The sequence below is a fragment of the Pseudochaenichthys georgianus genome, chromosome 8, assembly GCF_902827115.2.
Source record: "Pseudochaenichthys georgianus chromosome 8, fPseGeo1.2, whole genome shotgun sequence".
Lineage (NCBI taxonomy): Eukaryota > Metazoa > Chordata > Actinopteri > Perciformes > Channichthyidae > Pseudochaenichthys > Pseudochaenichthys georgianus.
In genome coordinates, this window is record NC_047510.2 from 32,306,060 (window position 1) to 32,333,891 (window position 27,832).

General features: G+C 42.5%; 1 protein-coding gene across 1 annotated transcript in view; it reads left to right on the top strand.

Moving 5' to 3' along the window:
• The window catches only part of LOC117451744 (meiosis inhibitor protein 1), a 171,601-nt gene that overhangs the window by 77,737 nt on the left and 66,032 nt on the right, over window positions 1-27,832 (top strand). Inside the window, exons 18-22 of the mRNA XM_071203907.1 lie at window positions 2,457-2,637; window positions 8,569-8,719; window positions 16,432-16,614; window positions 16,797-16,937; window positions 23,763-23,952. Of these exons, the coding sequence (XP_071060008.1) occupies window positions 2,457-2,637; window positions 8,569-8,719; window positions 16,432-16,614; window positions 16,797-16,937; window positions 23,763-23,952 (846 nt within the window). The remainder of the gene's footprint in view (window positions 1-2,456; window positions 2,638-8,568; window positions 8,720-16,431; window positions 16,615-16,796; window positions 16,938-23,762; window positions 23,953-27,832) is intronic.

Below are 27,832 nucleotides of genomic sequence, written 5' to 3' on the forward strand. Positions count from 1 at the left end.
TCCTTTTACTTTTCTTGTGACCCCTTCAACTACTGCATACAGTTTAATCTTTAACTCCTAAGTTAAAGGTTGAAATACCTTATTTTGATCTGTAATTTCTCTATTCAGTGTCATGTTTCAATGGTACTCTTTCTCTCCTCTCTTTCTGTGTCTCTTTTAGTTTCCGTATAAGCTGCATCTCATTTTCCTCCCCCACTCTTCCCTTTTCTCACCCCTATATCACTTTATTCGGTTCCCTGAAGAGCACCCAAAGATGGAGTCAGTGCTTGGTTGCAGAAAGTCCTGCTCTTTTATCCTTCTTGGAAAAAGAAAATCTGAATTCCCTGCTGTGCTTCACATCTTCCCTTCCCTTTGTCTTTTCACTGCATCTCCTCTCTTACCATTGTATTTTCTTTTTAGTCTATTAGTTATCGAGTGCCTTGTACTTTCACTCCCCTTCCTACTGTGTCTTTCTCATCATTTCAGTTTTCATCTGGATTTCTTATTCTTAAGGGACCTCATTTATTTAAAAAAAGCCTTGACATTTACTAAATATGGGAATATGGCTATCCTAAGAAGATTATAAAATTGTAATTAAAGGACGCATGATATCCAAAGCTTGATGGATATTGGCTTTCTACTTGAACACAACATAGATAATAGGAGAAAATAGTCTCATCCCTACATTTTCTCACTTAAGGTGCTGTTAACACGAGAACGCAAACGGTTGTATTCGCTACTTTTCTTGTTCGTTCACATGAGGCCGTAACGGAACCGCGGAAACTGACCCCTAAAACGATAATGGGTCCCAAGGTGGATAGATCTGCGGAACGCTCTGGAGGGCCAAACGGCTCCGTGTGTACGTCCTATACGATCATTTCCTGATAACGATGAAGCCACTCTCAGTCAGTAGCTATTGACCATGCTACAGATGTTAGTGCAAAATCTACAGCTCCTCTACCACAACCATCAGCAACAAGTGGACATGGAGAACTACATGAACTATGTTGCTAAATCCACCGCGGAGAATAACCAGAAGGGCAACCATGCTCGGGGGTCTTCTTCGCTGCTTTTGGTGTATTTTGTGGCAAAATTATAGCGCCACTTACAGGCTGGGCATATGTACTACAGCGTCTCCAGCGCTCCCGAGATGTCTCGTGTGAACGGAAGACTTTTTTGATATCGTAATCGGTTCGTTTGCGATTCGTTTGCGTGTAAATGGGGTCTAAAACGTTATAGGCTTTGTTTATTTACATACAAGTATCTTTTTCTCATGCCTCATGTGCAAGTCTTTCAGGCATGCAATCCCTTGTAGTCTAGTCATTCCGCATGCTGCTTTTCATCTTGATTTTTCTGTTCTTTATTATTATTTATCTGGTTCTTTTGCCTCATGTGCAAGACTTTAAATCAAGAATTTCACTCTCCTTCTTACTGTTTGCTTTTCTTGTTTCACCCGTCATCACATGCTCTTAGGGCTGCACGATACTGGAAAAAACTGACATTGCGATTCCCCCCCGCCCTCGCATTATATATAGCGATATGAAAAAATACAGGAATTGAAGAAAAGACAGTTTTTTTTTGTCCGCAAACCATCCTTTCTTGAACTTTAATGCTATACGATTGGTATTTTTCGAACTAAATTTAACCGGATGAAGGATTTTAGTCACGGACGTCTGGATCTTAAGTTATCAGAGCAACAAGCTGAGCCTGCTCGGTTAGCAGCGCCGAACTGCCCTGGAGAAACACATGAAACTACTTTATTCAGTGTTTTTACCTTTAATCACCGGGTCCGGTTGCTTTGGAGATTTGATTGTGACTGGTGGTTTGCTGTCACTCACTCAAGTGACATGAGAGCTGCGCGAGTTTTCCTTTTGTAGCAAGCAGCAAAACAATTGTAACATGACGTGTTTGAGTTAATTTGCCTATTATCGCACGTCCTAAAAAAATTATTTAAAAAAGTCCACGTCCTGCGATGTGAATATCGCGATTATCGTCACGACACGATATATCGTGCAGCCCTACTTTGCGTCTTGATTTCCTCTTCTCTAGGGACCTTATTCATATACCATCCATTCCTTTATAAGGTAATATAACTATTTTAAGATGGCTTTTAACATTTCAATTGAACCATGCATGACAGCCAGAGCTTGGTTAATGATGGATATTGGCTTTCTGTTTTAATGCAACACAGATAATTAGAAATCCACGTGAACCCACTCATTTTCGGCTCCAGATATTTTTTTCAGAAACCTCAGTTTTGGCTTGGTTTTTAGCCGTAAACATTGGTGAGTAATGATCCCTTTTAATAATCCCTCAGGACCTCTCCTGCTGTGTTTTACTTTATTCCATCCATCTCACTCCCTCATCCATATCCTTTCCTTTTTATCTTTGTGTCTCTTTATGTAACTTCCTCCTGTCCCTGTTTCTAGCATATATTATTAATGCCTCTTCCTTTCTGTTCCATTTTCTTCCCCTAGATTTTGAGGAGGTGGAGAATCTCCTGCTGCACAACCTCCCGTCTCTGTGTTGCCGCCTGTCAGACTGGCCCTCTCTGCTCAGGGACACCCCGGGGCTCCAGCTGAGTGAATATAAAGGACCAAGGGCCACCCAGTACTGCATGGTGATATTGCTGCACCTCACCATGCAGCATGGAGACAGGTGAGCATAAATACATACAAGAAAAATTAAAATGAATCACCATTTTACTCACTTTTTCTGTCCACATAAAACAAAAACACAATAAAAATAACAAAAGTAAACATAAATTATGAAATACAACAGATGACATCACTCCAATTAAAGTGAATACAGTTCAAATAAATAACCTATACATAATGGAAATGATGAAAATACAAAAACATTTTTATAAATACATGATAAATACATTTAAATAAAAATAAATGAATAGAAAATACAAATAAATATAAATCAAAAAATTAATAAAATACATTTAAAACATTAATACATCTAAAAGTAAAATAAAAAATAAAATTGAAAAAGTCAAATGTTCCTCGCCGTTCAATGCTTCAGACATATCCTAATTTTCAATAAAAATGCATTAAAAGTTTCCAGATAGAAATAAAAGCCTCACGTTGTCCTTAAAAAATGTAAGTAATGTTCTCCAAAGAGAGCCATGAACACTTATAATTACATTTTCTCCTAAATAAAGCTGTGAAAAGCTTTGAATGGAGGAGACATATTTATGAAAAACTCTTTATGTGTGTTAGGCATAGTTGAATATATAATTGAGGATGCTCCGATCGCCAATTTCGGGGCCGATTGCCGGAATCAGTATCGGCCGATACCGATCGCCGATCCGATCGAGTGGGCGGGGCCTAAATGGAAGATTTAAACATCACTTTAAATCTTCCATTTAAGGTGATGTTTAAAACTCAGCTAATGGGGCTCATTCTCTGGAGCTTCCACAAACAACAATCAACTTAATTATTACATTCAAATGATGTACATTATTCAAGTTTACATTCACTTTGGAGAATAACACGGGAGAGATGAGCGGAAGCGGTCTCTCCCTCTCTCTCTCCCCCCTCTCTCTCTCTCTCTCTCTCTCTCTCCCTCTCTCTCCCTCTCTCCCTCTCTCTCTCCCTCTCTCTCTCTCTCTCTCTCTCTCCCCCCTCTCTCCCTCTCTCTCTCCCCCTCTCTCTCTCTTTTCCTCTCTCCCCCTCTCTCTCTCTCCTGACAGCCTGTCAGTATCTCATGCAGCTCACTGATCCAGTAATGAGTGACCCGACAGTGAAGAATAAACATGTACAACGGTAGCCTTCTGCTGTGAATGCACTTATAGTTTAAGTATGTCTTGAAAATCATTGACAGAATCAAATATTTCTCAATTTTAAAACCTTGAAATATTTTTGTGGTATGGGCGAGAGTCTTAAAGGTCACCTATCATGCTATTTTTAGGCAATAGCATGGGTCTCAGATAATATACAAATATATAAAAAACATGTCTATGAAGGGTTTTGCTCAAAATACAATACAACAGATCACCCATTCTAGCCATGCCTCATGCGGGACCCGACAGCTACCATCTAAACTAAATGCTGCCGTGATGAAACGCTATATCATGGATTATCAAGGATTCTCTCTGAAACAGTCTGGAGCTCAAAGGCTTTCTTTACAGGTTAGCTCTGAGTGTTAGCGATGCTAATGTAAACACCGACCATATTACGTCCAAAACAGTCGGGCAGTCCCGTTTTTAGAGATTTGGGTACGGAGGAAAAGAGAGAGGGTTTTATTTTCTGCCGCTGCGTGAGTTCCCTGACACACCGGGGACACATGTTGATGTATTAAAGACATCAAAAAGTGCATTTTGCATGATCGGTCCCCTTTAAAAACATATTCACTAAGGACAGGTATTGAAGTTTAAGTTTAATTAATACATTGACAGCCTTTCTTAAAGGAGGTGCAGTTTCATTTATATAGTACATTTTAAAATAAGGACATTTTGAAATGCTTTACAAAAAACAGTGAACATATATTACAAATACATTTAAATGCATCAATAAGCCAAGAGAATAGATATTAAAACAAGCTAATATAGAAGTAGGATGTATAATAACAAGACAAAAGTTACTCTGCGGTGATGAGGTGTTTTTATAGGCAGACCCCGAAGTTAGCATCGCAAGGGCTCCCTCGACAGAAAGCTAGTCCATGGATTTCGAGTTATTGCAGAAACTAAGATCTGTGGTAAACACACTTTTATAATACTTGCGCATTTTTCTTCATCAGAATAATCTCAATTAGGGATGCTCCGATCGCCAATTTTGGGGCCGATCGCCGGAATCAGTATTGGCCAATACCCATCCGATTGAGTGGGCGGGGCCTATGGGGATCTTCCATTTAAAGTGATGTATAAAGCTCAGCTAATGGGGCTCATTCACTGGCGCTTCCATAAACAACAACCAACATAATTATTACATTCAAATGAAGTACATTATTCAAGTTTACATTAACTTGGGATAATAACACGGGAGAAATGAGCGGAAGCCTCTCTCCCCCTCTCTCTCTCTCTCTCTCTCTCTCTCTCTCTCCTGAAAGCCAGTCAGTATCTCATGCAGCTCACTGATCCAGTAATGAGTGACCCGACAGTGAAGAATAAACATGTATAACTAGTTTATCTTGTTCCAGAAATAGATAAAATAGCTAAGTGTGTTAGGTCTAACTCTTAGTGTGTGTCGCTCCGTTCACCGGTCCGTCACAGCGGGCGGAGCTGCAGGATTTCTGCTTCACACACGTTGCATACCGCTATTTTATTGACATTTTCGGACACCTTAAAATACTGCCAGACCGGTGAAGCCATTTTGTCGAGTTTGTTTTGCCGCGCACAGAGAAAAGTGTCATGTATTTTAAGTCATCATTTTACGTCATGCGATCGGCTATCGCGATCGCCATTTTTAGAGAGCGGCCGATCGATCGGAGCATCCCTACTTTCAACATATAATCACCATTTTAGGAATTTTGAAGCGAAATTGCAATCGTCAGAAGTAGAAAGCTAACGCTAGGCTTTAAAGGAACTACATCACGGTCACATGACTTCACGTCACCACCGCTAAGCTAAAGGCCACTAATGATCGGCTTGATGACAAACAGTATTCTCATTTGACACTCGTTAGTAACCACCTGTATTTTGACACGTAGAAGAAATTCACTTGTGGGGATTTACTGATGAGTTTCATGTCTTAAAAGCAAAACGTAAAAATCTCTAAACGTTATTTTACTACACACATAGGAATCTAACAACCATTGACTTCAAGATGAGGGAACTCTAAGTGATCAAATGCTAACTCATTCCCTGCTTTAAGGACTCATGCCTGCACCACTCTGCCACCCAGCTCTATTAAGAAAGCTGCTGTCTTTGTACTGTATGTAACTCTCTCGCTGCTTCATGAGCACTTCTGCGGCCTGTCGATGGCGTTCTTAAGTACATCTTTTATGACCTCAGAGAAAACGTGGGCTTACACGGAAAGCTTGATTTGTCCTTCTTTGGAACCTCGGCTGTGCATTGCCCCCCCCCCCGGGGAAAAGGGATGAAAGCCTCCCCAGCACTGTGTGGTCTCGTTAAGATTAATGGGAGCTGTGGCCAGATATTTACATAGCGTGGGAGGGCTGAGTGTGTGCGGGGAGAAGATCTGTGTGTTTGTGTGTGTCCGTGTGTTGCTAAACATCCCGACTGTTTGTGTGTATTTATGCGTGAGAAAGAGAGATAACAAGTGTGGGTCATCAACAAGCCCCTGCAGCACTTAGTGTTTTTCCCCTTTGTTACTGTGTGTTTGACATGAATTCAAGTATGTGTATGTATGAGTGTTTATTAGGGCTGTACCCAAATATCCGAATATATGCACTGCGGCTGCCAAATTGAATTTATTGAAATCTCCAATATCAACGTAAGAGCTTGTGCCTCTTCTGGGGGTGCTAACACTTAACCATAAATGTTATTGTTTACTTTCTCCGTCTTTATATGTAGATATGACTTTTTCTCCGTTAATCTCCGTCACGTTGTTTCCATAGCAACAACAACTTCCTGTCAACAGCGCTAACTCTCCTTCAAAATAAAAGCATGTCCATACAAAATAGGAAGCCAAGCCAAATTACACTTAAGACATATACAACTGCAACGAAAGTAACAAACACAATGCAATATCCTTTTCAATTTCAAAGAACACAAATTGGGTTATTTACATAAACAAATAACTATAAAACAACAATACTGTAGAACAGGGCTCGGCAACCTTTTTGATATGAAGTGCCATTAAAAATCTCGATATCAGTGTGTGTGTGTGTGTGTGTGTGTGTGTGGGGATGGTAGAGCGAGAGTGAGCGAGCGTGTGTATGTTTCTGGAAGTGAAACGAGGCAGCAGAAAAACAGAGGTCTGTGATGTATTTTGTGAAACAGAAGAACAGCTAAATAAATGCAACGTTCTCCCAAGAAGAGCTCGCCTCTCTCCAGTCATTTAAGCTAAAGTGGGTTATTGAACCTGAAGCTTGTTGCTTCTGCCCTCCTCGACTACGGTCTGGGAGCCGACAGGAAAGTTCAACACACAGATGGCCAGTCCGCAGCAGATCGCCCCTGGGCTTTCAACTAAATACACAGCCACGCAAAAACTGCGGCATTTGTACAGCTCCTTATGGGTACTGCAATTAGTGAAGTGCTTTCCTCCGTGGTGAAACGATGAGCACGGCACCACGGAGGAAAGCGGCAGAAAGTCGCCTGGAGTTAAAGAGAGCGGGGCTGCGTTGCGTGCATGGCTTCCTTCTGCAGGTAACGGGGAGACGCGCTCTGGTGGCGGTCTCGTTCAGGATCCGAAAATACAATTAAAATATTTTGCACACTTATTCCTAGTGTGCCACTGGTTACGGTGCCGCGTGCCAGGGGTTGCCGACCCCTGCTGTAGAATAACAAAATGAAGCGTGTTGAAGCGGTTTGCTGCTGATTACTATGCAACCTCACGGGCCGAATATTCGCTGCTGATTACTACCCAATATCCGGAGCCCGAAAAATGGTATTAGTGTTTATATATAATGAAGTGTAAATATTTGACCACATCTATTAGTTCTCTTGATATTTAAAGTAAATGTCATCCTTATAGAGTGGTGGAGGAATGAGTCTTAAACCCGTAAATTACTTTGCTTTTAAGCACTTGTAACCGGGTTTTAGGTGAGATTCCCCCAAAAAGTCTTCACGTTTTGTTTCTCAACGTAAAATATGTCAGTAAATCCCCCACTGGTGAATGTCTGAAGCATCTATGTGTCTTAAAAACAGCGGTTGCTAACAGGTGGCTCAATAAGAGGACTAAACGTCATCACGTCGAACATTAGCCGCCTTTAGCTTAGCAGTGGTGACGTGAAGTCATGTGACCGTGCTGTAGTTCCCTTATAGCCTAACGATAGCTTTTAACTTCTGCCAATTCATGGGTAAAAAATCACAAACTGGTGTTGATATATGTGGAACAATATCTGCTGAACAAAACGTGTAAACATCATAAGCATGTTTTTGCCACACATCTTATTTTCTGCAATATTCCTTTGCTGTTAGTCGAGAGAGCCGTTGTATATATCCTTTATTTAACCAGGCTCGTTTTTAATTGAGCCGTCCCTTATAGATACTATGTCTTTACGTTAGTGAGCCGGATCATTTGGCTCTGAGCGCTGAAACGTCTCTTCATGTTACCACAGTTTACCACGGAGCCTCAGTTTCGCCGCTGCGAGGTTCCGGCGCTCGCAGTTCACGCGCGTGCTCCACTAATACCCCCCCCCCCCCATCGCGTCCAAATTGTGCACGTTCCGTGTTGTCCTGTGGCAGGCACCGCCGATGTCAGGGAAACGATCTTCAATACTCCGAAAACAATCCCACCAGACTCCTTTGCCCCTCCAACAGAGGGATGTCCTTGTCCTTTTTCCTTTTCGTCATTTCAAGCGATAAAAACTCGATCTTCTCTCGAATTATAAAAATGTTCCGACAGCCTCGGCTCGAGTTCAGGCCGTTCCGAGCTGAATAAGGGCGTCAAATGACGGCAAGACGCCCCCCTGGCGAAAACGCTGTGTGACACTATTGCCCATGTTTGTGTTTCCCAGGCTCCTCCCGGACCAGACGGTGTTCCCCAGTGTGGTGTGGCTGCTGCACTCGGTGCAGGCGCAGGGCGACTGCGCTCCTCCTCGCTTCGTGCTCCGCTCCGCCCTCTACCTGCTGGCAGCGACACAAGACAAGATCCCAAACCTCGACGGGGTAACTCAGATCATCGCTGCACAGAAATCAAAACATATTCTTCTCTGTAACTTCCACATTTTCACAGTAGAGAAAAGCATTATGGTATTTTTTCTAAGTACTGTATTTAATATATGTGTGTTCTTAAGTACAATTTTGAGGTATTTGTACTCATAGTATTTTCCTTTTTATGTTACCTAATTATTTCTCCTCAACAACATTTTAGAAACAAATATTGTACTTTGTACTCCACTAGGTTATTTGGACATCTTTAGCTCATATAGATATAGATTATCAGCTAATGGTTAAGCAATGCTAATTTTTTATTTCAAGCGTCATACTGTTACACGCTCTGATGTAACAACAGTATGCTATTGGAAAACTTAACAAAAATGATTAATATCTAGTACAAAAATATATATCAATTAATAATTAAACCACAGTTTTAACCACAGAGTGCCGCAGTGACGTGTCCTAAAACCAGGAAGTAAACTCCTTCCGGTTCCTTCAACAAAACCAATGCAATCTCTCCGTAGGGTTTAGGAAAATAGCTGGAAATAAGGTCTGTGGTTGAAACACATTTAAGAGACGGATCAGTTTTGTTCAGCCGGATAATCTCCACATGTCTATCCTACTTTTATCATTTTCTAATCATAAATCTAGTCGCCAGAAGCAAAATGCTAACGTTATGCTATCAACGAACTACAGCAGGGTCGCTGCTTCAACGTCACGCCGACTTAAGATCCATATTCAAAATACAGATTCTAAATGGAACAAGTTGAAGCGTTTGTTTCAACAGTCTGCAGGAGGCAGGGACTTGCTTTCAAGCAGAACAGGGCAAACACACTTAGCGGGAGTGTTTACGTGTTCGGTGTAATGACGTACAACGGCCTCGACAACTTCTGTAGTCACTCGGTAACAACCATCGTTTTTCAGACACGTAAACTCTTCAGAAATCACCAGCGGGCTCACTGCTGACGGATTTAATGTCGTAGAACAAAACGTGATCCGTCTCTTCAACGTGTCTCAACCACAGACCTTATTCCAGCTATTTTCCTAAACTATGGAGAAACTGCATTGCTTTTTGTCGAAGGAACCGGAAGCGGTAAAATGCTAACTTACTTCCGGGTTTTAGGACGCGTCACTGCGGCACTCTATAGCGACATATAATTATAGGGTCAGATATTTAGAAGCTCAATATAAAGTCATTAAAATTAGCTCCACCTTTACAAGCTGTGATGAACACATTAATGCACCGATAATCAGAATCCAATCATTTCATATTTATGATTCTAAAATGAGCCATGCATAACGAGTACTTTTACTTTTGGCACTAAAGTATATTAGACTTGAAGTGCAGAACGTTGACTAAAGATCTGAGTACTTCTTCCTCCTCTAACTGTGTTTTATGCTTTTCAGTAATGACCATTTTGTATATTTGCCTTTTTTCAGTATTTTCAACAGTGTTACCTTTTATCTCTTTAAATCTCACCACAACACACACTGACAGCAGAGGCAGGTAGTCCGCCTCGAGGCATATTCAGCAAGATTCAAGCAGTACAACATTAAAGTGTGAAGATTTCCTTAACCCTCCGGTATCATTCGATTGGACTACGCAAATTAGTCATTCGAGACAAAAATGTCCACTGCAAAAGACTTTGATAAAAACATTATATTAAAAGGTTTTTTTCACAACTTTTTTGGGTTCAATCTTTAAAGCAACTTCCGCCCTAATAGAAAATACCAAAAATGTAATCATTTTCAGGATTTTAACCCTTTCAATGCCAGTTTGAAAACATGAATTTGCGTTTTCTATGAAAAACATGCACAAAAAGGCAGTTATTTTACATATATTAAATGTTGGGGGGGTCGGCTTTTTTTTTTTTTATCACAGTCTTGGATATGTCAAAGATTAGCAACAACATTTATTTTGGTTGATTATTAGTTTTTGCACAAAATCAGATTGAACAAAAAAGTTACATATTAGTCATTCGGGACAAAAATGTCCACTTCCAAAAACTGCTCTAAAAGGACAACAGATTAATGTTTTTAAAAGCTTTTTGGGGTTAAATCTTTCAATCAACTTCAGTCCTGATCAAAAATACCAAATGTTAAATTATGTTCAGGATTTTAACCCTTGAACTGCCAGTTTGAAAACATGAATTTGCGTTTTCTATGAAAAACATGCACAAAAAGGCAGTTATTTTCCATATAATAAATGTTGGGGGGGTCGGCTTTTTTTTTTTTATCACAGTCTTGGATATGTCAAAGATTAGCAACAACATTTTTTTTTTGCATTATTAGTTTTTGCACAAAATCAGATTGAACAAAAAAAGTCACACATTAGCCACTCGTGTCCCATCCACTCCCATTATAACCACATCTTTTGATCTCTCCGCCATACCGGTATATAATCATGCATTTTATAATGTCAGGGTTTTATATTGGAGGAAAATAGTTCAATGTGTCCCTTTTTACTGTATATCACCAGATGTGACATTTTACCATTGAATTATATGACCTGAAAAACACTGAAGTAATACTATTTTCAACTTTCTTTTAAATCAGCATCAGATGTATCAATGTCAACATTTATTTTCCAAACAGCAAACTGCAATCAACATTCATGAACAAATCAAATTGTCAAAACAGAACAATGATATGTATGAGTGTGTGTTGAATAAAATGAGAGATGGATGAAGATAGAGCAAGTATGTGTGTTAGAGACGGAGTAAGATAGATGGAGATAACAAATAATGTGTGTATGTGCGTGTGAGAGAGAGAGAGAGATCAGTTCATCCAGCAGAACCTGCAGCAGGGGATTTGGTGCTCTCTGCAGGTGAACTTTTCCCAGTGCACATCCAGCACAGTCCCCTCTTTTTTGTGGAGCCGCTTGCGGTTGTGCCGGTGTCGGGGGCAGAGCCGCTTGCGATTGTGCCGGTGTCAGGGGCAGCTGCCGAGGCCTGTATGTCCGCCACTATGGTAACAGCAGCCGGTGTACGAGGTGGATGCTTTCTCCGCATGATTTTTGCAGACACCAGAGATCTCCCCAACTCCTCCAAGAAAAGCCTCCTCCTGAAGGACTTGGCTTGCTTCCAGGAGGGATCCACAGCAGTAAAAAGCACAAGTGCATATGACGTGAACAAATTGTCACAAGTCACAGTGATCCCTTGGAGCCCCTCTGTCATTTCCAGGACGACACGCTTTCCCTGGCCCACCTCGGCAGCACTGCCAGCAGCTTTACCGGTGTAAATCTGGCACTTCCAGGCATAGGAGGTTTCAACGTCAGCGGTGATCCAGATTTTTAGCCCATACTTTGCTGGCTTGCTTGGTATGTATTGCCGGAATTTGCAGCGGCCTCTGAAGGGGACAAGCTGCTAATCCACACACACATCTTCACCAGGGTTGAAAAGCATCGGAAGGCGATGTGTCCACTTCTCCCAGAGAGAGCGGATGGGGGCAAGCTTGTCTTCTCTGTGACAGGAAGGTCTCATCAGCTTGTCGTCAAACCGAGGGTGGTATTCATCAACCGGAATTTGGTGTGGGTCATTGTGGCACGGAAGATGGCACGTCCACTGTGGTCATCCCAGGGGCTGCGGGTGGATTCGCCCTTCGATTTGTACACTCCAGCCAACATCAGGAGACCGATGTATGCACGAATATCTGTGGCATCCACATCACTCCAGTTTGCCACCGAACATCCCCCCTGCAAGTTTGTCATGTCGACAATACTACTGATGATCTCAGCAGTGAAAAATAAATTGAAGGAGGATTCCACGTCATCAATTCTTGTAATGGCATAACGCGTGGGCCCTGGAACCAAACCTCTGGCAGCGGGAATGTAGCGCAGCGTGTCGTTGTTAGAGGGAGACCAGATTTCACAATTTGTTGATGTCCACCCACTGCCAGAATCTTCTGTTTCCTCTGCAGTTTCAGTGGAAGGGTCAGAAGAAGAAGGATCAGACTCCACTACAAACTCCACATCACATTCTTCTTCTGAGGTTGTTTCTGATTCAGAAGAAGAGTCAAGCAGCTCGCTGGAGGTTGCCGGCTGCATCACCATATCCCTAGCTTCTTCCACAGAGAAGCGCCTCTTCATCTTACTCGCTTGTTGCGTATCACAGGAATGAAACGACCAGCCAGCCAAACTACACATATTTATGGATCTGGCTTTGCAGCCAGGTGTTCGCTTATTGACTTAGTGCATGTATGGCTGTGTATGTTTGTATGCTAAAGAGACATTATCAAAGCCTTTGAAGTTCCAAACAATTCTAAACAAAAAGGTCAAGCTGGGTCAAGATCATACCTCTGTTTACCTCTAAGACACATGAAACAGCACAAATGAAAAACAAAATGCCATGAGAGAACACTTACTCCTACATTCTCACACACATCAAAGGTAAAGAGATGAGGGGGAAATTGTGAATGCTGTAAACTGTAAACCAAGACATGACAAGCATGTAATTCAATGTAAAATGTCACATCTGGTCATATACAGTAAAAAGGACAAATTGAACTATTTTCCTCCAATATAAAACCCTGACATTACAAAATGCATGATTTTATACCGGTATGGCGAGAGATCAAAAGATGTGGTTATAATGGAAGTGGATGGGACATTTTTGTCTAATCTGATTCTGTGCAAAAACTAATAATCAACCAAAATAAATGTTGTTGCTAATCTTTGACATATCCAAGACTGTGATAAAAAAAAAAAAGCCGAACCTCCCAACATTTATTATATGGAAAATAACTGCTTTTTTGTGCATGTTTTTCATAGAAAATGCAAATTTTCATAGAAAACGCAAACCGCAAGCGGCTCCACAAAAAAGAGGGGACTGTGCTGGATGTGCACTGGGAAAAGTTCACCTGCAGAGAGCACCAAATCCCCTGCTGCAGGTTCTGCTGGATGAACTGATCTCTCTCTCTATCTCACACGCACATACACACATTATTTGTTATCTCCATCTATCTTACTCCGTCTCTAACACACATACTTGCTCTATCTTCATCCATCTCTCATTGTATTCAACACACACTCATACATATCATTGTTCTGTTTTGACAATTTGATTTGTTCATGAATGTTGATTGCAGTTTGCTGTTTGGAAAATAAATGTTGACATTGATACATCTGATGCTGATTTAAAAATGATTTCAAAGAAAGTTGAAAATAGTATTACTTCAGTGTTTTTCAGGTCATATAATTCAATGGTAAAATGTCACATCTGGTGATATACAGTAAAAAGGGACACATTGAACTATTTTCCTCCAATATAAAACCCTGACATTATAAAATGCATGATTATATACCGGTATGGCGGAGAGATCAAAAGATGTGGTTATAATGGGAGTGGATGGGACACGAGTGGCTAATGTGTGACTTTTTTGTTCAATCTGATTTTGAGCAAAAACTAATAATGCAAAAAAAAAATGTTGTTGCTAATCTTTGACATATCCAAGACTGTGATAAAAAAAAAAAAAGCCGACCCCCCCAACATTTATTATATGGAAAATAACTGCCTTTTTGTGCATGTTTTTCATAGAAAACGCAAATTCATCTTTTCAAACTGGCAGTTCAAGGGTTAAAATCCTGAACATAATTTAACATTTGGTATTTTTGATCAGGACTGAAGTTGATTGAAAGATTTAACCCCAAAGAGTTTTAAAACATATTAATCTGTTGTCCTTTTAGAGCAGTTTTTGGAAGTGGACATTTTTGTCCCAAATGACTAATTTGTAACTTTTTTTGTTCAATCTGATTTTGTGCAAAAACTAATAATGCAAAAAAAAAATGTTGTTGCTAATCTTTGACATATCCAAGACTGTGATAAAAAAAAAAAAGCCGACCCCCCCAACATTTATTATATGGAAAATAACTGCCTTTTTGTGCATGTTTTTCATAGAAAACGCAAATTCATGTTTTCAAGCTGGCAGTTCAAGGGTTAAAATCCTGAACATAATTTAACATTTGGTATTTTTGATCAGGACTGAAGTTGATTGAAAGATTTAACCCCAAAAAGTTTAAAAAAATATTAATCTGTTGTCATTTTAGAGCAGTTTTTGGAAGTGGACTTTTTTGTCCCGAATGACTAATTTGTAACTTTTTTGTTCAATCTGATTTTGTGCAAAAACTAATAATGCAAAAAATCCATTTTGTTGCTAATCTTTGACATATCCAAGACTGTTATAAAAAAAAAAGAGCCAGTCTCCAGATATATATTTTTGGGAAAATAACTAATTTTCTCTGTTTTCATCATGAAAAAAAACAGCGGTTTCATGTTTTCAAAATGGCATTGAAAGGGTTAAAATCCTGAAAATGATTACATTTTTGGTATTTTCTATTAGGGCGGAAGTTGCTTTAAAGATTGAACCCAAAAAAGTTGTGAAAAAAACCTTTTAATATAATGTTTTTATCAAAGTCTTTTGCAGTGGACATTTTTGTCTCGAATGACTAATTTGCGTAGTCGATTTGTTACACAGTGAATTAAAGACCGATTTGAAAAATTGAAAATTGAATTCCATAATAGATCGAGAAAATAGCCTTGTTACAAAAATGCAGGCCGTTTGCACCAACACACCCAAAGTTATTGCAAAATGAAAAGTGAAAAATTACCCATATGGACAAAAACGTCCACAGTGATACCGGAGGGTTAAGTTGAAGGAGTTCAAAGTGTTGTTTTTCCTGTTCACAAAGAAAGAACAGCATGCACTGCAGCTGGAGCTCTGGTGGAGGACAGCTTTTATTCATCTTTGGATGCAACAAATAGTATTTCCTCAAAATAATGTTCTTCTGTTTACTTCAAAAAGCATCATTATATTATTGCACACTTGACTCCACTGGACTCCTTTGTTTACTTCCATATGGGGACATCACTAAGTAACACTCACTGGGCTCTGGTTTCAGACAGAGGGTGAAAAGCACAGGCAGTATGAGAAAAATAAAGAGCTTTTTGAACATTAAAGCATGGAGACATTAAGGGTTGCAAAGGGGCGGAACATTTTCGGTAAATTCGGGAAATATTCCATATTGGAAACTTTCCATGGGAATTAATTGGATTTTATGGGAACTAACTGGGAATTGAAGGTAATGTAATCGAATTGTGTCATAACCAAGCATAAATATAAACATTTTGTTTTGTCATAAGAAAACATCCATGCAAAATGATACAAAAACCTAACATTTCAACAGATTTATTTGTAAGTAGAACAGAAAAAGTTTACATTCTTTTATTGAACAATCATTTGTTTAATTGAAGAACAAAAACATGAATGTTGAGTTAAATATTACTTCTAGAAATCATCTGTGCATGTGATGGAGGAATGCACAGTGCTGTAGGCGGTGTGGTCTCAATAGCCATGCCGTAAGCAGTGTGCGATGTGCATGTGATTGAGGAATGGCATGGATATTCAAGTGTACTTGAATGGCTTCTGTTTGTTTTAGTCAAGATTATGCTAAAATATTCTTTCCCCAACTATATTTAAGTTCCCTCCGAAGAGCCAACCTTCAACTTTGAAAATTCCCATTTATTCCCGTTAATTCCCACGGAAAGTTTCAATCTTTGAAAAGTCCCAGATTTTTGAAACCCTAGAGATCACGGTAGAGGCATAACATATGAATATGAAGCAGGTAGCTCCATATATGACAATTTGATTGTTTTCAAAACTATTTACCTCGTTTGTGTGCTTATCACAAGTAAAGTATGTTTCAATCTTTTTTACCAACACCGAAGGCTCCTTTGAGCTGCATCAGCAAGGCACTCTCCTCCCAAAGCTTCTCCTCCCTCTACATCCACCACCCTGCTCTCCTCCACTTCATCTATCGATATCCCGATCTAGTGGAGAAATTCGGGTCGCTGGTCCTGGAGCTTTGGTTGACCAAGCAGACTCAGCACACAGATGCAGAGCAGAGCATGGTAAGAGGGGCAGATAGTTTCACTTCTTTCAAGTATTCATCAATAAATAATTGTAGTGCTTTGATTAAAAACACATCAACAAGTTTCACTAATTATTTCACTAACAGTAAGTGTTAGAAATGCACTAAAGTTTTTTTTAAATCATTGTCTTTAACTTCTCGCAAATTAATTGTAATGAAAAGCTGGTCGGCTTTTATTTCTTGGTACAGGAGACAGGAGAGCAGAGAGAAAGCGGTGCGGAGGAGGATAAGGAGCCGGACACAGAAACACGGGAGCTGCTGACTCTGATAGAGAAACACCCAGCTGTCCTGCTGACCCTCCTGGTGAGAATTAAAGACCCCAAACAAGAAGCTGCATTTTAATTGGCTATAATTGACACGAAGGACTGACAAGAACTCAGATGCACATGCTTCAAAAATATATTTTATTATACAAAAGACTTCTCAAAGTAAAAGGTTTCTAGGATCAACTAGGATACTCATAAGTTCACTAGGTTCGACTAGGTTGCTCAATAGTTCACGAGGGAGTACAGACATGGACTTGGTGTTGAGACAAGACGAACCGACAAAAGACAAAAGGAGAGAAGGGCTATATATACACACAACGGCTAATGGGGCACAGGTGAAAACAATCATGAGCAGGAGACCACAATCAAGCTGGCAGGTGACACACAAAGACAGGAAGTGTAGACACCTGACAAGAGAGGGTAGAGTCAATACCAAAATAAAATGCAAGGTCACAAGAATAAACAATAAACTAAAAGAACTCTAACGCTGAAACCTTACAATAATAAAGTGAAGATGCTTTTAAATGCGGGGTCTTAAAAAGTATTAAAAGTTGATAAATCAATTTAGCGAAAATTAAGGCTATTAAACGGCATTTTCCAAGGTGTTGCATTTTGTAGCTTGTTTTCACTAAGTATCTAAATGGTCCAAAGAGGTTGTGTTCTACAGTCTGCCTGAATGTAGTCATGGCGTAGGTGTGTCGTGTGATTCTGTGTAGTTTATTGATGGCATCCCGTTGGGTTTGACGTCATCTGAACAGGACATCGCACGCTCACTGCTTGATAGCGCGAAGGTCCGTTTACGCCGGTTGCTAAGCAACATCGTTATGGGGAAATGCAAGTCTGCGTCCAAATGGTTGGAAGATAAGGAGGAAGGACAATCAATACTGTATATAGTCAATGTGAGGTGAAGTGTGTCGCCAAGGTAACCGGTTAGAACTCCAAGTGGCGATTTAAAAAAGGTATTAAAAGGTTTTACATTTGACTTCAGGATTCCTGCATATACCCTGTTAAAAGACTTGGTGTTATAGTTTGTGCTAGGATTGGGCAATTGTTCCTATTTTCATATTGTCGAATATGTGGGAATGGGGAAATTAAGAAGTCAAATGCCAGCATGGATGACAAAATAACTGTCAAAGAAAAAAAATCCATTTAAATGAATAAGCATTTAGAAAACAGAGTGATGATTTTATCCATGCCTCCCTTCAGAAAAGGATTACTTGGTGCTACAATATGATATCATCTTATAATATAAAGGAGAAAAAATACATCATAAATCCATAAAAATAAATTCAGTTTTCATTCTGTTGCGAGACAATCGAAATATAATATAAGAAATACATAGAAGGCTTCTCTATTCTCTAATTCCCCTCCTCGACTCCTATCCTCGTGTCTGAGTCCCGCCCACAGGAGATGCGAGCGGAGGAGGGGAACCGAGGAGAGAGGAGAGGAAGCAGCAGGCGGTTAGAGAAATGAGAACTCCTCTCCTCTGAGCGGTCATTTTAAAGAGATGAGGTTAAATTGTTAACATAGGTTCAGGAGCATGGCCACGCCTAAAACTCCGCCTCGAACCACGGCCACCCCTATTTATATCCGGCAAAACTTCCGGCCACTGCTCGTCTCCATCCTTTCAACGACTGACAGCCAGACCGTGACTCACGCCGCGCGTCGTCACGGTTCAAACAAGCTACACTCTACCACCAGAACATTCAACTTACCATGGATCCCGAACTGCTGATCAACTCACCAGAGTCAGACGAAGATCTCTTCGACATCGGCTACCCGCCATCCACGTTTCAGCAGTTGGATCTAAGCCAAGCATCCGAACGGAGCCGCGTGCGCTCGGCAATCAGTGTTCCACACACCAGCCGCCACAGCTCCCACTCAAGCTCCCCCAACGAGACACCTCCAACTCCAGACAGGTCCCAGGCTTCGTCTACTCCGCCAGCGAGGGCAAACAACCGGGGCCACAACAGGCACAGCCAGCTCCAATCTCCCCACCACCGGCAGCCTGCCTCATTAGCTGCCCCAGCCACTCGCAGCGGCGCACTTGACACGCCTCTCGGACGGAGCCGCGCTCCGAAACGGAGCCCGAACTACGGAGCCCGAACTACGGAGGTGGACAGTCACTCAACTCCAACGTTTCCTGAGAGAAAACGGCATCCACTTTCGCCGAAACGACAACAAGGCTAGACTGTTCAATCTCTACAAAGCCTACAGCAGCACAACGGCAAGAGCAACGACACACACAGCTCTTCCTGCTCCAGAGCCAACCACCGTGCGGCGCGCGCACCACGGGTCGTGACGTCACAGGCCGCCGTCCTCCTCCACGGACACAGCCCGACTCACCAGCACCCCCTGGTGGGGGCCAGGTCGTATTGCCCTCTGTACCTGCTCACAGGCTTCACAAAAATCCCCTTGCACATACATCCCTTCATCCCTCCATCCCTTCTTCTTTCCTACCTTCAGCAATCCACAGCAACCCAGCTTCCGCTTACCTTCCTCCTCTAGCAGCTAACCCCGTAGCAACAGCGCCTCACCCAGTGAGCAGACGCTCTGGTCTCCCTCTCTCTGACCCTCAGAGAGAGCAGACGCTCCGCTCTCTCTCTCTCTCGACCCTCGCAGTGAGTAGAGGCTCCGGTCTCTCTCTCTGACCCCCGCAGCGAGTAGAGGCTCCGGTCTCTTTCTCTCGACCCCCGCAGTGAGTAGAGGCTCCGGTCTCTTTCTCTCGACCCCGCAGTGAGTAGAGGCTCCGGTCTCTCTCTCTTGACCCCGCAGTGAGCAGAGGCTCCGGTCTCTCTCTCTGCCCTCCCCGTGAGCAGAGGCTCCGGTCTCTCTCTCTGCCCCTCCCAGTGTGTAGAGGCTCCGGGCTCTCTCTCTCGACCCCGCAGTGAGTAGAGGCTCCGGTCTCTCTCTCTCGACCCCCGCAGTGAGCAGAGGCTCCGGTCTCTCTCTCTGCCCCCCGCAGTGAGTAGAGGCTCCGGTCTCTCTCTCTGACCCCCGCAGTGAGTAGAGGCTCCGGTCTCTCTCTCTCGACCCCGCAGTGAGCAGAGGCTCCGGTCTCTCTCTCTCTGACCCCGCAGTGAGCAGAGGCTCCGGTCTCTCTCTCTGACCCCGCAGCGAGTAGAGGCTCCGGTCTCTCTCTCTCGACCCTCGCAGTGAGCAGAGGCTCCGGTCTCTCTCTCTCGACCCCCGCAGTGAGCAGAGGCTCCGGTCTCTCTCTCTCGACCCTCGCAGTGAGCAGAGGCTCCGGTCTCTCTCTCTCGACCCTCGCAGTGAGCAGAGGCTCCGGTCTCTCTCTCTCGACCCTCGCAGTGAGCAGAGGCTCCGGTCTCTCTCTCTCTCGACCCTCGCAGTGAGCAGAGGCTCCGGTCTCTCTCTCTCGACCCTCGCAGTGAGCAGAGGCTCCGGTCTCTCTCTCTCGCCCCTCGCAGTGAGCAGAGGCTCCGGTCTCTCTCTCTCGACCCTCGCAGTGAGCAGACGTCCGGTCTCTCTCTCTCGACCCTCGCAGTGAGCAGAGGCTCCGGTCTCTCTCTCTCGACCCTCGCAGTGAGCAGAGGCTCCGGTCTCTCTCTCGACCCTCGCAGTGAGCAGACGTCCGGTCTCTCTCTCTCTCGACCCTCGCAGTGAGCAGACGCTCCGGTCTCTCTCTCTCTCGACCCTCGCAGTGAGCAGAGGCTCCGGTCTCTCTCTCTCGACCCTCGCAGTGAGCAGAGGCTCCGGTCTCTCTCTCTCGACCCTCGCAGTGAGCAGAGGCTCCGGTCTCTCTCTCTCGACCCTCGCAGTGAGCAGACGCTCCGGTCTCTCTCTCGACCCTCGCAGTGAGCAGACGCTCCGGTCTCTCTCTCTCGACCCTCGCAGTGAGCAGAGGCTCCGGTCTCTCTCTCTCGACCCTCGCAGTGAGCAGACGCTCCGGTCTCTCTCTCAGAAAAAAAAAAAATAATACAAATAATAAAATAAACTTCACTAGCCAAGCCGCCGGCCGCATCAGATGACCATTACATGTATGTATGATCTGTACGTGCAGTGTATTTGTAAAGCGCTTTGAGAGTCATTGATAAAGCGCCATAATAAATATAAGGATTATTATTATTATTTATTATCAACCCGCTCAACCAGGGAACATACCGGTGCTCCAGACTCGAGCGTTACTGCAGCATCTTCGCAGCACGCGCATCCCTCCCTTGCCAATTATGCGGAGCCCCCTGCCCACCCAGCCTTAGCATGCTTAGTCAGCTCTCCACCATCTCAAACACCTCACTCACCTTCCTCTCCATCACGCAACGCCTCAGACTTTAACCGTCTATCACCCGCAGGGAGGCAGGACGGCGTGCAACAATTTCAATGACCTAGGCTGCTCTTTTTCTAGCTGCCGCCTCATGCACATCTGCTCTTTCTGCGGCGGCGCTCATGCCAGGAGCACCTGCCCCCACAACCCAACTACATCAGCAGATTGACTAGCACGGCAACTCAGCACACCCGTCAAGATAAGCAACTTAGCTACCGCCTCAGCGAATCATCCAGATAGTCCGTTTACTTTCTCACCAAAGGCTTGACCCATGGTTTCCACCCAGGCTTAGCAATACTGCCTGACACATCTCACATCTGCCACAACCTTCAGTCCGCTTTAACAGAACCTCACACCTTTGACACCTTACTGGCCAAAGAAGGATTCATGATAGGCCATTCAATAGTCCCCAAACAACCACAGACTCCCCCACGTGCTCCATCTTCTCGACTTCTTCTCACAGTCACTCCACCATCCTCACCCCCCTGCCACGGGCTGAGCACACTCATACAAATATTTTTCAGACCTTGGCATTCCTCCGTCTGAGGAGAAAACCTCAGGGCCTACAACCTCCATTGAGTTTCTAGGCATCACCCTGGACTCAATGTCTTTCCGGGCTTCTCTATCCTCAGAGAAAGTACAGCGCATCACTTTCCTCTTGTCAAACTACTTACAGGCAGACAGATGCACGAAACGGCAGCCGTTAGCCCTCCACGGCAAACGACTCTCATATTCACACTCCGGAATAAAACGGATCAGCTGGGAATTTCTTTCCCCATCCACATCTTCCGCCTGAACTCGTATCCCAGCCATACGAGCCACTAACCAAATACTTCAGCGCAAGATACGATGCATACGCAACGCCTCAACACCCACTCTCTCTCACCGAAACAGGGAAAAGGGCCACACGTTTCTGGTTCCAGAAACACTTCCACAACGTGTTGCTCACTTTGGGGATATGCTCAGAATATTATTCGAGCCATTCCTCCCGCATTGGCGCAGCGTCCACAGCAGCTAGACCGGGCATCCCGTATACAACCATCTAGGCCCTCGGCCGCTCGTCATCCCAAGCGTATCACGCTTACATCCGCAACAATCTTAATGATCTCAGACACGCACACGCTTAAGTCAGCTGCTTTAATCCGACTCTTTTGGGGGCCCGTAATCAGCCCACGCAGATCATGCCGGAGACGGAACCCCCACTCTGAGTCTCCCACTGCACGGACCACAGCTCGTCCTCCCAGATCATCTCTTCACCCCCCTCATATCATTCACATGTTACTTCAATAAACTTACAAACATCACCTTGTTGTGGCGTGGTTCCTGCTAGTGAAACGTCCATTAATGATGACAGGAGGCACAGCAGCCCTCTGTCTGATGGACAGATGTGTTCATGACGACTTATATTTACTTTGATTCATTCACAGTGCGGTATAATGAGACAATAACAGGCTACAGATGTGGACACACACACACACACACACACACACACATATTTCTATAAATATATACAATTTCAGAATCTAACAAGTATGAGAGCACTCTCATAACGTCACACAATGCGACACTGGATTTATCTCCCCTCGGTCCTCGAAATTAGAAATTAGATGTCCTTCAACATGGCGCGCTGAAATCCAACCGGAGGACCGAGGAGGGGAAATTAGAGAATTGAGAAGCCTTCATAGTGTCTCAAAAAGAGAGGGGGCAGCCATAGTTCATCCCAGTCTAAGTCGTATAGAAAAAGGTGTACAACTCTTATGGAGAGCAGGCATAAGAATAAAATAAGGGAAACCAGATTGTAATTAAGGATTTAAATGAAATCGTCACTCGTGTTAATTGACCAAGCTCAGCGACAGGCCACTCCACATGAAAACATCTCTTAATGCAAAGTAGGGAGCAGATGGTTATTAGATGAGATTATTTTCAGACCACATCGTAGTTCTGATAGTAAGGCTTCTCATAGTACCCTTAGATGTCAGAAAACCAATCGTCTTTTCTGATCACAAATCGTTGTGTTGCGTTTCGACAATGCATAACCAGTGTTTGTCTTTTAGAAATGGAAAACAAAATATATGCATACAAATGAGACAGTGGTCTGTGCTGATTGAATGTAAAAAGAGACACAATTAATTACAAAGAACACACACAAACAATAGCAACGACTAAAGTAATCCATACATTCACTGCCGGTGACCAATCATATTTCAATCATTGAAGTACAATTAAATACCAATTAGATCAAGCTAGTTTATAGAAAACACAAATATATTAAGCAGCATGTTATTTATGTTTACCTGGATTCATTCCCTTAGTTATGACTGTGTTAATATAATATAATAGAATCATTTATTGTCATTATACAGGTACAATGAGATGAGTAGAGCTACTCCTTTCTTTAAGGTGGGAAGACAACATACAAACAACAAGCATTCATACTTCAATATGCAGATACAGTTAAAGTGCAGGAATATATCAGTTTAGGAAAATAAATATGTTTGAATGTGTATACAAATATATATATAAGATATTATTGCTACACAAACCCCTCCTAAATGTGTCTGACTGTGTGTCTTACAGGACATGGTCTCCAGCAGAGAGCCCCCCCTGGCAGGCAGAGCTCTGGGAGTGCTGGAAGTCCTTCTGCGAGCTCAGAGAGACTTTGAGTCTGACTTGTGTTTCAGTCTGAGGCCGGCCGTGCTGCAGGCGCTGCAGAGACACAGTGTGGAGAGCATGGGAAATGGACTCAGCCAGGGACACGCTGCACAGGGTGAGAGAGAGAGCGAGAGAGAGACATGCAGGGTGAGAGAGAGAGACATGCAGGGTGAGAGAGACACAGGGTGAAAGAGACACAGGGAGAGAGACATGCAGGGAGAGAGAGACACACAGGGAGAGAGAGACACACAGGGAGAGTTATACAAACACCTGTTGCATTCCTCGAGAAGAAATATCTTAAGGGAGAAATCTGTGCACGGTTAAAAGCAAGTTTACCGTAATGGATAATACAAGAAAGTCAAAGCCAAATTCAACTTTATTGTCAATCTTTCAGTTTGTGTGTACAGACGGAGAGATCGAAATACCGTTTCCCACAATCCCGAATACAAAAAAGACAAATATGTATAGAGAGGCGAAGTCCCGCCCATCTACTTCCGACCCATGGGACCTTATTTCGGAAAAATTATGTATTGAAGTCAATGGAGAGAGAAAGATTATCTTTAGATCCCGTTTGAATTGTGCCACGAATTACACATATGATGTTTGTCAATCTTAAAAAATAATTTCCATGAAAAAAAGTCACAGTTTGTCGTAAAACTGTTGAAATATAAGACTATGAACAATACGCAACTAGAAAGACTACAAATCCCAGAATCCGGTCCCGCATGCTGGCTCTCACGGACCGACTAACTCCCCTTGTGTGTGCACAGCTCTCAACGTGCCCAGACTTGCAGTGATTTTCACCTCTTTAATACTTTCCGCCTCGTTCTGAGAGAAAGAAGTGAAATGTTTCAACGTGACGGCCGTCTGGGTGTGTGGTGCGAGACGGGAGATGTAGTTCATTGAGCGGTTTCACACAAACAAAGTGTTACTTCAGTTTTACAACTCATTTTAATTTTTTTGACTTGCAAAATTATCTTTTAAATTGACAAACATCATGTGTGTAATTCGTGGCACAATTCAAACGGGATCGAAAGATAAACTTTCGATCCCGTTTGACTTCAATACATAATTTTTCCGAAACAAGGTCCCATGGAGGTCCCCGGAAAGGGAGGGACTTCGCCTCTTTATACACCTATATTTACACAATCAAAACATGATGATGTGTTATAATTATGTTGAAACAAAGCGTTATTACAATAACTTCAATTCAAATCTACTTCTCTGTACATTTCTGTTCAATACTACTTCTTTTAAAACTGCACTGCTTTTCCACTTTAAGTTCTAATAAAGTGCACATATTTTCCTTTTCATATAATAATAATAAAATGATAATTATGCACCAACAGACCACCTTTAAAACACAGAATACAATTAATCTAAAAACAGCAAATTATATTATAAAACACAGAGTAAACAAATAGAAAGTCATTCAACATAAATACAATTGAATAAAAGCATTTATCAAAAAGTTAGTTTTCAAAAGCAATTCCTTTGCATAATTTTTTTTCAGATTTCTTGGTGTTTTTATATTTCTTTTAAACATTTCTTTTTAGTTTTTAAAATAGGATATACAATATTTTGCTGCTTTTTACGACGAGATTGCTCTTACTGTGTTAATGTCGGCCCCATTATACACCCAACCAAACTTCTTGTATGTGTAAACCTACTTGGTAATAAACCTCATTCTGATTCCGATAATGAATTTTAAAGTCAGTGTGGTAATGTTTTTATCAGAAACGCTTCACGGAGCGATGAGGAGAATTGGAAGGCTTTTGATTTATTAGCAATTTATAGGCAATGCAGAGAAGAAGCACACGGCGTAAAACAGACCTGACTGTTTCATGCACCTGCAGCGCAGTGATGGGCTCTCTCGTTTGAAATTAATGTGCATAATCAGGGAGCTGTGAATATATTATGTGAGGTACCAACTTCCAAACGCACTGGGAATCATCACACACACACACACACACACACACACACACACACACACACACACACACACACACACACACACACCCCACACACACAGATAGATCAAAGCCATTACACTTTACGAGCTGACATCCTCATGGGCCATAAAACTGTCAAATGTTGTTCGTCTTTTGAAAGCTTAATATTCACCTTTAGTTCGCCGAGTCATAATCTTCAAGGAGTTATGTCTTTTATACTTCCTAATATACATATGTAATTATTCTCTTTTTTTTCAAAACTCTTAACAAAGTCCTTCACACACACTAAAGCCTTGATAGCTTTCTGACTCTCAAGGCCGCAGAATCCACCGCTGCTGTAATATATTCAGTTCCTCTCACAGAAGAATGTCGGATGATAGAGCAGTGGTTATTCACAATCATAGTTCAAGATTAATGCCAACTGACTTAGTCTGACGCTCCCAGTTATATATATATCATTAAAACACAGATACATTCATTTCCAGTTGATAGATACAGGTCATTTTTACCGTTTACTCCCCTGAGTTCAGTTTTTATAATGCGACAGACACTGTTTCTGCCTCAGTCGGACACTTTGAAGCTTTGCAAAACGACAGCTTATAATTTCATGATATCTTCCCATCAGTACAAGTTCATACAAAAAACACATTGCTCTAAGAAAGTCATCCAATTGTGTTAAAGGTTATTTTTGGTTACATGTCCCTCCACTGAAATACCACCAGAATTCCAATTAGACTTATCAATTTCATATTTAAAGGTCCCATGTCATGCTTTTCCGGTTATTCCCCGTCCCCTTTTGTTATGTAGCTTTTTCTGCATGTAAACGATAAAAGTAAAACTCTAACACAGAGAAGACCTGTCTGTGCTGCCCCAGAACCCTCGTTGGAGATTTATCTTTTTCCATTGTTTACTTCTTGGGTATAGTGACGTTACGTCCGCGGAGCCGTTACGTTAAGTCCGAGGATTGGTCCAGATTGACCAATCCGCGGACTTCCTCACACACAATCTTTTCTCAGCTGCAGCTCCGCCGATTTCTCCTCCCTGAGACGGCGGGACGAGGCGAGGCTGTGAGTCGGCCACAATGTTCTTTTTTTCAACCTAATGGAGGGCACTTAGTTTAATTATTCTCACATATTGGATCATGTGAAAGATTATTTGCGTGGATTTATGTTTGTTGGGTCATTTTACGAGCCAGGGTTTTATTTCTGATGGTTCTTAGAACTGTTTGAATTGTGATCCATTACAAAGACGGCAATAAAGGCGGGGTTAATTATGATCTGTGGCGAAGGTGGCTTCGTCACTATGGACTGACGGCTTCAGGCCGGGTGATATGGCACTTTGTTGGCGTGATTGCACAGTATATGTTGCTGTGGCTGATGATTGTGTGCATCTGGTGTCCTGTGTTGTCTCCTCCCCCCTCACCTGTGTCTTGTTGTGATGATTGGAGGGTGGGTATTTAGGCTCTGTTGCCCTGTCTGTTGAGGGGGCTGGGTGTGTGTGTGAGATCCTTGTGGCTGCAGGATGGGTGAAAGGAGAACCGCAGATTGAGACGGTGAACTTTGTGCCCATGTTTTTAATAAATGCCCACGCCGGGTTATATTTTTGGACGTTCTGCCTTTGCCTCCTTGCTTGGTCGGGCCGCTCAATTGTCAGCATCACATGATCACATAACAATTCTGCATATTTCTAAACCTCTGTCAGCGAACACATTATGCAAAATACTCCCAAAATGGTGGCAATTCAACTATCAAGGACACTTATCAGAGGGCAAACACAGAAACGGTCACTTTGGATTGAATTTATTTAAATGACTGTTGATTGAACACCAATTAGGAATGCTCGACACGTCCGAAAAAACAACTATATCATGGTTTTAGATGTTAGTGGCAAAAGGTGGGATTTTGTTCATCCGTTTTGTCGGGAGAAACGTGCTTTCCCTCAAAGTCTCTTTTAAAACGTTTTAAATGGACCGAAGTAGGAACACTTGTCGCTTCTGATTAATGTTGGAAGTGAAGAGCCAGTAATCCTCCCAACATCCTTTGT